At 38.0% G+C, this 12500-nt stretch overlaps 1 protein-coding gene across 3 annotated transcripts in view; it reads right to left on the bottom strand.

The window, feature by feature from the left end:
- Positions 1–12286, bottom strand: part of LOC138038833 (patatin-like phospholipase domain-containing protein 7) — a 76396-nt gene extending 64110 nt beyond the window's left edge. Inside the window, exons 1-5 of one of the 3 annotated variants that reach the window (XM_068884896.1) lie at positions 12217–12286; positions 11939–12020; positions 11745–11845; positions 10160–10245; positions 862–943 (exon numbers count right to left, since the gene is read on the bottom strand). In XM_068884896.1, the coding sequence (XP_068740997.1) occupies positions 862–943; positions 10160–10245; positions 11745–11845; positions 11939–12020; positions 12217–12279 (414 nt within the window). In that variant the 5' untranslated portion in view covers positions 12280–12286. Of the gene's footprint in view, positions 1–861; positions 944–4386; positions 4536–10159; positions 10246–11744; positions 11846–11938; positions 12021–12216 lie in introns of those variants that run through there. The other 2 variants (XM_068884898.1, XM_068884899.1) reach the window with 2 other exon arrangements.
- Between the last annotated feature and the right edge of the window lie 214 nt (positions 12287–12500).

The following is a 12500-nucleotide window of genomic DNA, read 5'->3' as shown; positions in this document are numbered from 1 at the left end:
CTACTGTTCGAGAGATCCAAGAAACCTCGAAGATTAGTATGCGCCACTGAATATCTGGAGAAAATCGCTAGGCGTGATATCTTTCAAGTGTACAGACAAGCATTGATTGGAACATTATGACTTTTATAGTACTGTATATGGTGCTAAAGCTACATGGCACGTAACGGCCGACAGCTCAAATAAATGGATGGGATGGTTAGAGTACGACGGAATTGTTCCCATCCACGACAATTAGTTTACTGAGCACAGACGACGGCTGCTACAAGGACGTCCACACAAAATACAAGTTCGTTGTATTTGTTGTAATGAAGAAAATGTTCAAGTCAAAGGGGACCATGCAGCAAATAACCTCCGTAAAAGTAGTACGAAGGACACAAGATTTTCATGGAAGGTACATGACTGTAGTTTTCAGTGAAATACCACCTGGAACGAGTTAATTCCTTCTTAATTTTGCGTGAAACAGAATCTGGCGCATGAGTTTCAGTCCCTTTTCTGTTACTTTACATTTTACGATGAGGAATCTGAACAGATATCTCTGCAGCCCGGCCGCTTTTAATATACAAAACCTTATTGCAAAACACTGTGTGCAGACGATTCACAAAAATGAGTAAGGTGAAGAAACCACTTTGGTAGGCTTGTAATGAAAATTTCCTGCAGCACACCATAATTCAAGGCCTTTTGAGAATCATGCGCACCAAAGATGCAAGTATTACACATTTTCACCGCCGATTAATTTTATGAAAGTCACACCTGTTTGTCAACACTCAGTGGACATGAGCAAACGCAACAGCAGAAATAGGACATTAAATTGTATACGTAGAAGCAGACCAAGAAGTAAACTTTCCAATAAAAGAGCTTTACCTCCGCCGAATCAGCTTCAAGGAAGGCAGCTGGAGGATGTTTGAGCAGTCTCTCTGGTTCATTGTCATCAAATCTTAACAGCCTATAAATACAAAAATAAATTATTAGTGGAGCGAAATTAACAGTAAACCCTTTCAGGCCTGAGATTGAGGCGTATAGATTTCACTCTGTCTTACGCTAGACGATTCCACTCGTCCATGGTGCCCGCTTCCGGGCTGAATGGGTTAACCGTAACAAAGACGAAACAAATGAGCAACCACTTCGACCAATCATAGCAGACGCAGAGAGTTACCCAAAGGAGAAAATCGTGACGCAAACCAAACAGATGCTGCCCGGGGAAATGCGCAGGGAACGCACGCGAGCAAGTCACAGTCGATTTTGCTTTTGCCTCTTATCGGCTGACGCTGTGGTTATCAAGGATGAACTCCAAACTGTTGGACTGACGTCGATACCAGCATTCCGCTGCCAAAATGGCATTTGCAGGCTTTAAAAGCTCAAAAATAGCATGTCTTCAAATCACGGAAACACGGACACGCTCAAGGGCTTTCATGTGTCCTTCAAAACGCACTTCAATCTCTATGAAAAAAAACAGTGCAGTATTTCAACGCGTTTTAGCGTTTCATACCGTGAAGAACTACGCCACAGCCTTACATTAAAACTAGATAAAACTAAGAGACATCTCTCTTTTCGTTATTAAAATCATTTCGCGATTATTTAACAAATATTATTCCGTGAACGCGATTCGGATAATATGAGCTCTTATTATTCAACACATTGTGACAATGTCCAAATACGGTCATAGCGCGCTCAATATTTGTCTTACGTACTCAACGTATATCCCGCGATAGACCTAATTTTGTGGTCGCGGAGAAAAATGGTAGTTTTTCCAGCTTTTTTTCCCAAGAAACTAGAAAATTGTGCTTTGTCATCAGTGTGTTAAATAATAAAACAATTATCCTGTCCAATCTTTAGCCAACTCGGCCTACGGCCTCGTCCACTATAAAGTATCAGGCGATAGTCCGCGCGATGTCGCAGGATAATTGTTAAATATCCAACCAAAATTACCGTTTCTTACGGGGAACCTCCACTAAAAAAGGAATATATCTTTAAAATAGTTAACATAATGCTCACAATCAAAATTGTTCCAAAGTTTTCAAATGGGAGCGTTTGTATCCCAAATAAATAAATTTTAAAAACGGTTGTTTTGGTTTTCAAATTTCCCAGGCGCCGCCATCTTGAATAATTGTGACGTGACACGTTGAATAATTGTGACGTGACACGTTGAATAATTGTGACGTGACATGGTTGCCCTATTGTTTTAAAACAAAAGCTCTTTGTGTAAATACAAAAGAGCAACCATAACACGTCACAATTATTCAAGCTTGCGGCGCCCAGGAAATTTGAAAACCAAAACAAGCGTTTTTAAAATTCATTTACTTCGGATACAAACGATTCCATTGGAAAACGTTTGAACAATTTTGATTGTAAACATTGTGTTAAATATTTTGAAGTTGTATTCTTGTTTTAGTGGAGGTTTCCTTTAAAAGGAATCAAGCTCAAAGCTGTTTCGATTTTAGAAAACGACCGAAAGTTGATTCAACGTTACAATTAAAACGAATGAGACAAAAAGAGCAATGAGTCGACGTTTCGAGCGTTTATTAAGCCTTCGTCAAAAAGAACACGAAGGGTCTCTGACATAGAGAAACGCGTGCGACGACTGTAAAATAATTACACAACTGTAAAGTAGTTACTACTTTTATATCTACTAATATACCTCAATACATTGTACCGCAAAGCTCTACAAGTCTTTCGTTGTGCGAGCTAAAGACTTAGGAGAACTAAAAGCGCCATTTTGCGAGTTGCTCCCATCCAAGACGATTATTAACTCATTTTACGCCATTTTACGATACTTGGTCAAGAGAACGCGCAAAATATGAGACGGTAATACACTGTAGTGTCCCGGTTTGACCCGTTTAGAACAGAGCAAGTTCGGATGGAACAGGAGCTTTTCAGTGAAAGAAATTGTTTTCAACACGTTGGAAAGCCTGAGAATTTAGCTTGTCATCGCTTGTTACTCCTCATTTCGTTCATCCAATCAAATACAAGATATTTGAATGGTTTGTAATTCGTCTGTGTTGTTTTATGGCCTGGCTAAACTAGAAAACATTGTTGCGGAAACATTGCTTCCCTGGGATTGCTACTCGGGTGGCTAAACAGGAAAACATTTGTTTCGCACGCAAAATTTGCGTCCGGGAAGCAAAAATGTTTTTGACCTGATTCAAAGACATTTTCTTGCGTCCGGGAAGCAAGATTTGCCTCCGCAACAATGTTTCCTAAGTAGCCAAACTGGGAAACATTTGCGTCCAGGACAATGTTTTCGGAACATTGTTTCCTAGTTTAGCCCGGCCCTTAGACATTCGCACCCTCCTTGTTATGCAATCCATGCGATTCTCCGTCAGTGCAGGAAGAAGCCAAATAAATCCCTTATTGAATAGTTGAACATATAATACGTGCGGACGTTTTGCTCACTGCTCGTATTTCGCAACTCGCAAAATATCCGCGCGTATTATATGTTAAACCATTCAATAACGTGTATGTAAAGCAATTGCTTCGAAAACCATTCAGCATTACATGTACAAACCGCTATTCAGCAAGAAACGTAGCTTCGGCCGATCTTTCAAAGTAAATCAAATAGACAATTAGGATGTAATGATGAGCACATTAGATTTCATAGTCGTTCTGTTTCTGAGACCAAACCTATGGAGATTTTTTTTTCCATAGGCAGTGTTGATGACGGAATTTACAACCAAGTTTGTTTAAATCACAAACAAATATAGGCGAAGTTTTGCGAGCAAGTAAATATTCAACTGACCACAGCGCTTTTTGTAAGGTTTGTTACAACAAAAAACCGAAGCCCTTCGATATTGAGGTGCTCCTTGAGTAAGCAAAAGTAGGAAAACTACTTCCACTGTTGAAAGTTCTGAGTGTTTAAAGCGACTGTAAAAAAATCGAGATGAAAAACAATCAATGAACGCACCCATCCACACAAAAATCAGATTTCAGACAGTTATTAAAATCAAACAAATAGAAACTGCTATTATTATTATCACACAAAGAAAAGTCAGAGCATTTCTTACAAGATGTAAAATAAAATGCCAATTAGGCCCATAAGAAATTAACTGTACTTGTTTTGCAATAACCATTTTTATAGAAGAAATGCTCTTTAGGACCGCGCCATTATTTTAACTCAATTGAAAACCATGTCATTTCTATCCATTAAAAATCATATCATCGCAAACAATATCCATGTAAGTAAGTAATGCAACAAAGCTTACTGCAAGGAAAGAAATGCCAGTTTCTTACAGAAAAACATTCCACAGTATGTAAATGTCAGAGAAATTAATGTTCTATAAAGTCAAACTACAGTATACTTAGCTTGACGCATTAATTTCCAAACAATTGACTACAGAGTTACGAGAGAATGACGCGAAAAGACAGGGAAAATTTTGCAGTACCAATACATACCTGAAAGGCCAAGAAAAACAGTTTTCAAAAATATCAAAATCCAAACAGGTATGGAATACATCCCAAGTAAAATCTGGAATTGATTCCATGGATATAAAGCTTGGTTTAAAATCCTCTGTCGAGTCACATGCCTTAATTATTCGTAAATCCACTTTCTCTCATAATTAAGGCCCTCCACCAAAGCAATTATTCATAATGCTCCCAAAATGACAAAATAGAATAGCTGATTTCTATAGCAAAGCAGCTCCGATTTTCAGCATGAAAAAGGAATCTCTCAATATTCTGCACTTGGAAGGTATATTAATTATTAACTGCATTTACACCTACATTTTTGCACATATAAAGGCCAGTTTGTAAAAATATTAACAGGTGGCACATTGTTCAGAACAGGTAACAAGGAATTAGAATATTAAGTTGAGTGTTTAACTGTCTTCTGTAGCTTTTTAATTCATCAAAAGTACAGTATCATTATCAGGAAATTGCTATCCCTATAAAAGCTTGCGTAGTGTTTCAAAACATGAAAGATATCTAAACTAAAGATGACTAAGACTTTCAAAAGGAAAGTTTAATCATGTTTCCAGAATAGATTGCTCTAAAACATCACTGAATAATCCTATTCAGCACATGGACATTAACCAAGAAAAGATAATCATTTAATTATTTCAAACAGTAATAACAAGTCAAACGAAAAAAAAAGTCGAAGTGAAAATAAACTGACCAAAAATAAGGATGTAACCGAGTTCTATGGAGTCGTTAGGTTTGATGGGGGAAGGTAAATTTATTTTATCAACGAAGTCTGTATATATATCCCACAAGTCATTATTTTTCTGTTCACCAAACTATGATTTCAAGTACAAAGGAAGTTGGCAATATTGCTGATTGTTACAGAGGAAACTCTGCTTTGGGAAAACTCCATTCAGGGAATTTGGTCCTGGAAAAATGTTCATGAATACTAATCTCTGTATCCAACCCAACCTCTATTCAGGGGACACCTGGCCTAGTCCCGAGAGTATCCCTTGAATGGAGGTTCCTCTGTACATCGTACAGGGCTCGAGACTAACTTTTTAGCTCACTAGCCTAGTTCAGGTCTGATTTCACTAGCCAAATCTAAATTTGCACTAGCCAGTCTCGTCATGCGCACTTTCATTCATTTGTAAAAACTATGACGAAAAACGTTCCACATTTGCAAACACAACTCGCGCTTTTAGTAAATATTCCCATATTTTCATATCCATCCTGGCAACAGTGGCAGAAATATGATGGAATGGACGGCCCCCCGTATTTTCTCACGGAGGTAAAGTTTTTGAGGCCAATTCTCACAGAACTTCACAACTGACAAATGCACTGGAGTATGGAAAACGCGGATTAGAGCAAATTAAAAAATAAACTGTGCATAAAACTAAACTGCTCGTTCGGAAGTCTGTGGAAAGGCTGTTCCTTTGATTTGAGGTATTCGAAAGGACAGACTTGCTCTCATTTAAGATTATCTTTTTATTACTTTCTACAGCAATCCGTGCGTTTTATGCTTGAATGGTTTTCGGAGCAAGTTTCCTCTCTTTTTATGTGAGATTCACCATTCCTAGTAAACGAGATAAGTCAGTCCATGTTATCTCTTTCTTTTTTTTTTTTTACCTTGAAATGAACTATATTTGGATTCAATTTCTAAACAAGTACGCCGCAAACAGTCGCGAACAGTTTGCGTTGGCTCGATCGCAAACACTGTCACTTTTGGCGTTTGTGTTTGCGATCCTGTTTTCCATATGCGTGATTGATTTACGCAAATTGATCTCGTGACATCGGAAGAAAAGGGCGCAAAAATAAAAGCAGACTTAGTTTTTGCATCGTGTTCAACTTCTTATGTTGAAGTTGTTGCGAAGAAGAAGGCAGAGAGGAAGTGTCAAGAGACGTCACCGATTCTAGGTCCGATACATTTCCGAGGAGCAGCAACGGGCTGCAGCATAGCCAGTATCAAATTATACTGTTGGAACTGGCTCTTTGCGATCAAGAACTTTACTGCAGGTATATTTAGCGGGGTATTCCCTTACGATATTCAATTTAAATTCTCACTGTGTTGAGGAGTATCCTCATTGCCACTATCGTACTCGAACGCCACTTTCATTTCTTATACTTGCCTCTAATTCGTCAAAAAGTATCACGTGCACAAAAATATCGTCGATTGATCGCAAACAATCAGAAACAGTTGACGATTGTGTTTCTTCCCTACCGTTGTTTCCCGCCTGTGCATTGCCACTTGTCGGCAACAAGACGTAACGATAGAAAATTTTCTATCTCTTGGGTCTGGTTTGCGATCATCGGCGATTATCGGCGATTGGTCAGGGATGAACGTAAAAGGTGTTTCCATTTACGCAAACTGTTTGTGATCCAGCTCTCGGAAGGTGTTTGCGATTGTTTGCGACGGAGTTACGCGCATATGGAAACAGCAGCTGAGAAGTTCCGCATGATTTCACACGTGATTAATGGTTCCAACGTGGCGTGGGGAATCTGTAATCTGCGTTGCTTTCCCCTTCATTTTTTTTTTTTCAACTTATCATTTTCTAAGGCAGTAAATTCCATACAATCCGCTCACAGTTTCTGTTGTTAGTTTCTTTTCTCTCCTTTTGTCTCAGTCCAGAACTCCACTGCTTTACAATATTTACTTGCCCCAATGGCTAGTGGAAGCTCAAAATCTACTAGCCAAAACTGAAATTTCACTAGCCTTTGGCTAGTTGGCTACCGTTAGCGTCGAGCCCTGCATGATCGTACATGGTGTCAGGTTGTGTCGCCCCAAGTTACGTCGCCCCAATTTAAGTCTAGGGTTATGGTTGGGGGGACGTAACTTGGGGCGACAAGGCGATGGCGCGACACAACCTACATTCGTACATGTGCATGTATGTCAATCAGTCAGTTTAGGAGTTTTTTTGTCAGGAGAGTGGGGAGTGGTTATCAATTTTTACACTAAAAGAGGCCTATTGTTGACAACTATTCAGGTTCCTTAGAAGCCTTACAAGGAGATCAAAATTTAATTTGTCAAAGAATTCATTGATACTCGGGTCTTAATGAAACCACCAATTACTTATTAATCCATGAGTTTGCTTACTCCTTTATCGCTTTATTTTGCCACCTTTACTTGCATGAGAAAGTGGTGAGATGGACGTGGTACTTTCAGAGGTTTTATCACATCGGATCCAGCATTTTAAAAAGAAAAATACACTGTACTAGGCTAATCTTTTACGAGTAGTTACTTCACGTTTTCACACAGTCATGTAAGACGCACCACCGACGCATCTTATAGCTTATAAGATTGAACATCGGCCAACGCGTCGGTCGACAGTCGGCCGACGCGTTGGCCGACGTGTTGGCCGACGCATTGGTGGGATCGGATTCTTAACTTTTACCAAGACTTCTTTATCATGAAACCACTGTTCAGGTATTAATTGTACAAAATAAGAGCCAGCCAAATTTTGCAAAACAATGTCAAACACAAGGATAGAAGGTGTACAATGATCATCAATTTATTATGAACTCAGTAAGTAGGGTAAAGGAACTAGTGAGTAGAATGTGGAAGTCTTACAAGTCATGTAGATTTATCTCTTGCCCTCAAATTTAAGTCTACAAATAGTTAGACTTCAACGTCTTCTACTTTATTTATCATGGCCCAGATCTTAAAACCCTTGTTAATTCCTTAACACCCCAAATGCCCAACGGAAGATTGAAATAACCACTCGTCACAGCAGTAGCTGTAGAATGACATTAACAAATTAAATGCAAAAAAAAAAGGTTAATGGAAGGACAATAATGGAAAAGATTGAAATAGGTTGAATTTCAGTATTATCCTGTGGTTTTTAAAGTGCACCTAACCCCAAAATATTTTTTTTGCTAAAATGAATCTTTGCAGCTGTTCGAAACGCATTGCGGCCATTTTTTCATTTTTCTAACAAATCCTGGCATTTTATAGGCTTTGAAAGTTGCGAAAATCCAAGCATCTTTTGTTCACGACCGAGTCAGAAGGGGAGTGGGTCTATTCCTGATTTGACGTCACAATCTACTTTCATGCATATTTACAAAGAGTTAATGCAATGTAAATCAGTTTGTGACATCAAATCAGGAATAGACCCACTCCCCTTCTGACTGCGTCGTGAACAAAAGATGCTTGAATTTTCGCAAATTTCAAAGCGTATAAAATGCCAGGATTTGTTAGAAAAATGAAAAAATGGCCACAATGCGTTTCGAGCAGTTGCAAACATTCATTTTAGCGAAAAAATATTTTGGGGTTAGGTGCACTTTAATAAACAGGTTAGTGTAGACTCCATCTACACCTACATGTAGCAGAACCAACACACTATTCACAAAGAAGGAGCCACTGAGTTTCCAGTGTCGTGGTCTGTCCTATTTTAACCAGCAAATGTGGCCAGCTTGGCGTAATGTGTCACAAAGGCTCATAACTTATATAACCATTTAAGGCACAAGCCAAATGTTGAACTTCACATGAGACGAACTAAATGGTAGCGATCCAAATAAAAATGTTGGGTCAAACGTAGAACTTAATGTCAAACCAAATGCAAAAGCGAATCTCTGAGTCAGCGGGATTCCAGCAAAGTGGCACAAATGAATACACGAAAAAAGTCTTAACATGCTTTGCAGTTCTAGAAAACGACGGTCCATACTGCAAAAAATGCTGATCTTCTAACAAATTTGGCAGAATGTTCATTCCTCAGCAACAACCCCGTTATTCCTTTCACGAAAACAATCCAACTATTGTTCGCTGGATTTTTGCAAATCAAGAGGCACATGCATTTCGTGTTTACGAAAACACCCATCATGGGATCTTTGCCGTCATTAAATACCCGCATTGAGTTGGCTAACTTGCAATGTTTATAATAGGACTAAGGTTGCCCAAAAAGAAAAAGACTGGTAACCCATGCTCTGTTATAAATATTTTGATTTCGAGGCCAGATATACATTATCATACAAATTTATAATTTATGAATTAAGTTAGACTGAAGAAAAGTCCGGCGTTTGTCCCAGACTCGATCTTTAAACATTCTATCCGTCTGAGGTGGACGGATAAAACGTGTGGGTCGATCCAAATTCAGTTCGTCAAACTTAATTGAGTCAAACGTCGATTTTTTTCAGGAACTTAATTGCAGCTTAATCTATTTAGGTTGTCTTGTGTAAAGTTCGACGTTTGTCCTGGGCCTAACAGGGCTCACAAAATTGCTAGCATTGATGGTTTGCATCTGATGTCACTGTGGTCAATTGTTGGTGTACAAAACAACGCAGTAAAATGTCTTTTGGTAAGCGCAATAACTCTTGCAGCTAAATTTTGTGGAATTGTCACTAAATATTCATATCTTGTCGCAATTCGACAAGCCTGGTTTAAGCAAAAAAACAGCTACAAGTCAAGGGAGTTTGCAAAGTGTTGGCAATACAGATACACCCATTTAAAATCACCTGCAATCTCTGGAAGCTGCCGATATTTCCAACATCATTTCACTTTGCATAAATTTCAGCAGAAGTTAGCAAAATGATAAAAATGTAATATTATTTAAAAAGTGGGCGTGTATGTACAGTATCTTGAAAATCATGTCTTCACATCTTCACATGACAACTGAGAGTTAGACAATATTGTGCCGACCGTACATTCACCACTCAACCTGACACTTTAACAGGACATCTACAGTACATATACTGTACATAGATATATTACGTTCATAATTTATAGTTACTGTATCTATGTGCATAATTTACATGTAAGTTGTATGATGTTACTTACTCCTTTCCAAAGTTAAACATCACTTTCTGTCTCTTTCTCATTGTTCTCCTGTATCCCTCATCTTTTGGTTGTGACAGCTGTTTCATCTGCAACAAAGGAAATGTTCAAGCATCATCATTATGATTGTTATTATTAAAGTTGAAAACACCTGATTATGCATAGTCTTCCTTTAAATTTATACACTGTGAGAGATATTATTAATTCATAAAGCCAAATAAGGTAGTACTACCACCTGCATTCAATGTTCAATAATAATGAAGAGAATATATATGGGTTATTGACCAAGCTTGTTCGGTCAAGATGGCTAGATATTGGCCAAGTTCTTTTTCTGCATGTTTATGGACAGAGACGAAGTCGAGGTCCATAACCACACAAAAAAAGAACGAGGCCAATATCCAGCCATCTTGACCGAACAAGCTTGGTCAATAAAGGATTTATTATACGACTTAAAACACCAAAAACTGATCTTTGATCTTGAAGGACCAAGCGTGAAATCCCGAGCAGGCAAGATAGCTCCACCTTGCCCGCTCGGGTAGCCAATCACAGCGCGATTTGGTTCATCTTACCCGCTCATCGAGCTAGTCATATAATACCGGTAATAGAAAATCATACACCAAGGAACTGCAGAGATGAGACTAGCTGTATATGTATTTAATAAAGGGGACAACTGAAAGTCTTGATTGTTTTCATCTTTCTTTGCTTCACAACTGCTTAACTCAATGACTCCTTGGAGTGAAAAATAAAATATTTTGCTTTTCAACTGGGAGAATCCTAGGGTTACTGAGGATTAAATGGGTTAATGAATGTTATTACTCAGAAAATCATCTTGCATACAAAGTTCCAGTGTCACCTTTCATATATTATATTCTAACTATTGTACTTTCAACTTGCACATATAGGGTATTCACTAATATTCAAAACATAAGAACCACACACCATAGATAGAATATTATTAAGAAAATTGGTTAACTAAACCCCACAATAAATGAGGTTACATTACCCAGGCAAGTTACACCACAAAATTCTCAGTGAAAAAATAATGAGTCTCTAGATGGCTACATAGTTCAATTATAGAGTGTACAGGGTATTTGCACTGCCTATAATCTCCTTGAAGCTTTCATTTTTTCAGGCTTCTTTAAGTTGGTTCATCAACTGCAATGAACAGTACTTTCTCTCTGAATATATTCATTTATGTTTAATATAAGCAGCTATCAGGGATTCCAAACAAGAGAGTCAAACTCATTTAAAGCCAAACGCAGGTAATTATCGGTGGAGGAGAACTTTGAACTCTTTGCTGGCAAACAAACACATCAACACAGATATGTGACGCTCAGTTCAAGAAAAGGCCTACATGTATGTTGGCTGCAGTGAAATTAAGGTTAAGAAGTATTACATTGACATCCTTACTATCTTTTTAACAGTAAAGTTAGCATATAAATTTCCAATGTAAGAAGTCCACCAAAAGTCGTTACATTAAAAGGGAAATGTAAGTAACATAAGCTTAATTATTATTTACCAAACAACTCCGTCAGTGTTATAAATGTAACAGTACTACGTACTAAAATAACTAATAAATAAAACTCGCCTTTCGAAGATATTTCTTTCCATAAAATATCATTTTATCACGTTTCCGAAACCTCGGCTTTGGAGATACGGGAGCTTCATTTGGAACTTCAACTATGTCTGCTAAAAACAGAGAACTTTAAAATCTACATAATGGTAATATCGAAGCAAATGTCACATCAAAAATGAAAATGAAAATGTTGAAATTGAGCTTACCCTTTTTGCGGAATGACCTCCTCAAAACATACAAAGCCATAAAAACGAATATGATGAACACAGTGCCTATGATAAGGTTCACCTAAAAGCCAAATAAGTAATTTTATTAACACCAAAGAATTAATGATCAGTTTGATGAAAAACCTCATAGTTTTAAACTTGAATTCGTTTCGCTTTTCGCAGCGACCAAATTGCCCAACTAAAATAAGCCACATTCGACGCCAAAAATGATGGGCTGTACATAGTAACTAAACTATCGCTTTCAAGTCAACACTTACCGAGAATTCTGAAAAAACACTCATTTTAGCAATGTCATTCGTGGCTGCCTTGAGGGCATCCATCTTGTTTATCGTGCCTAGGTACTTCATGTATCCCCTATTATAGTGTATTTAAATTATAATGTATTCCCACGCGTATATTATAATACATTTAAATAATTAACCCTATATACCCATGTCTACCCTTACATACCCTTATAAACCCCTATATACCCATGTATACCCTTGTATCCACATGTATACCCATGTATACCCATGTATACCCCTGTATACCCATGTATACC

The sequence above is a fragment of the Montipora capricornis genome, chromosome 2, assembly GCF_036669925.1.
Source record: "Montipora capricornis isolate CH-2021 chromosome 2, ASM3666992v2, whole genome shotgun sequence".
Taxonomy (NCBI): domain Eukaryota; kingdom Metazoa; phylum Cnidaria; class Anthozoa; order Scleractinia; family Acroporidae; genus Montipora; species Montipora capricornis.
This window is presented reverse-complemented; position numbering and strand designations above follow the sequence as displayed.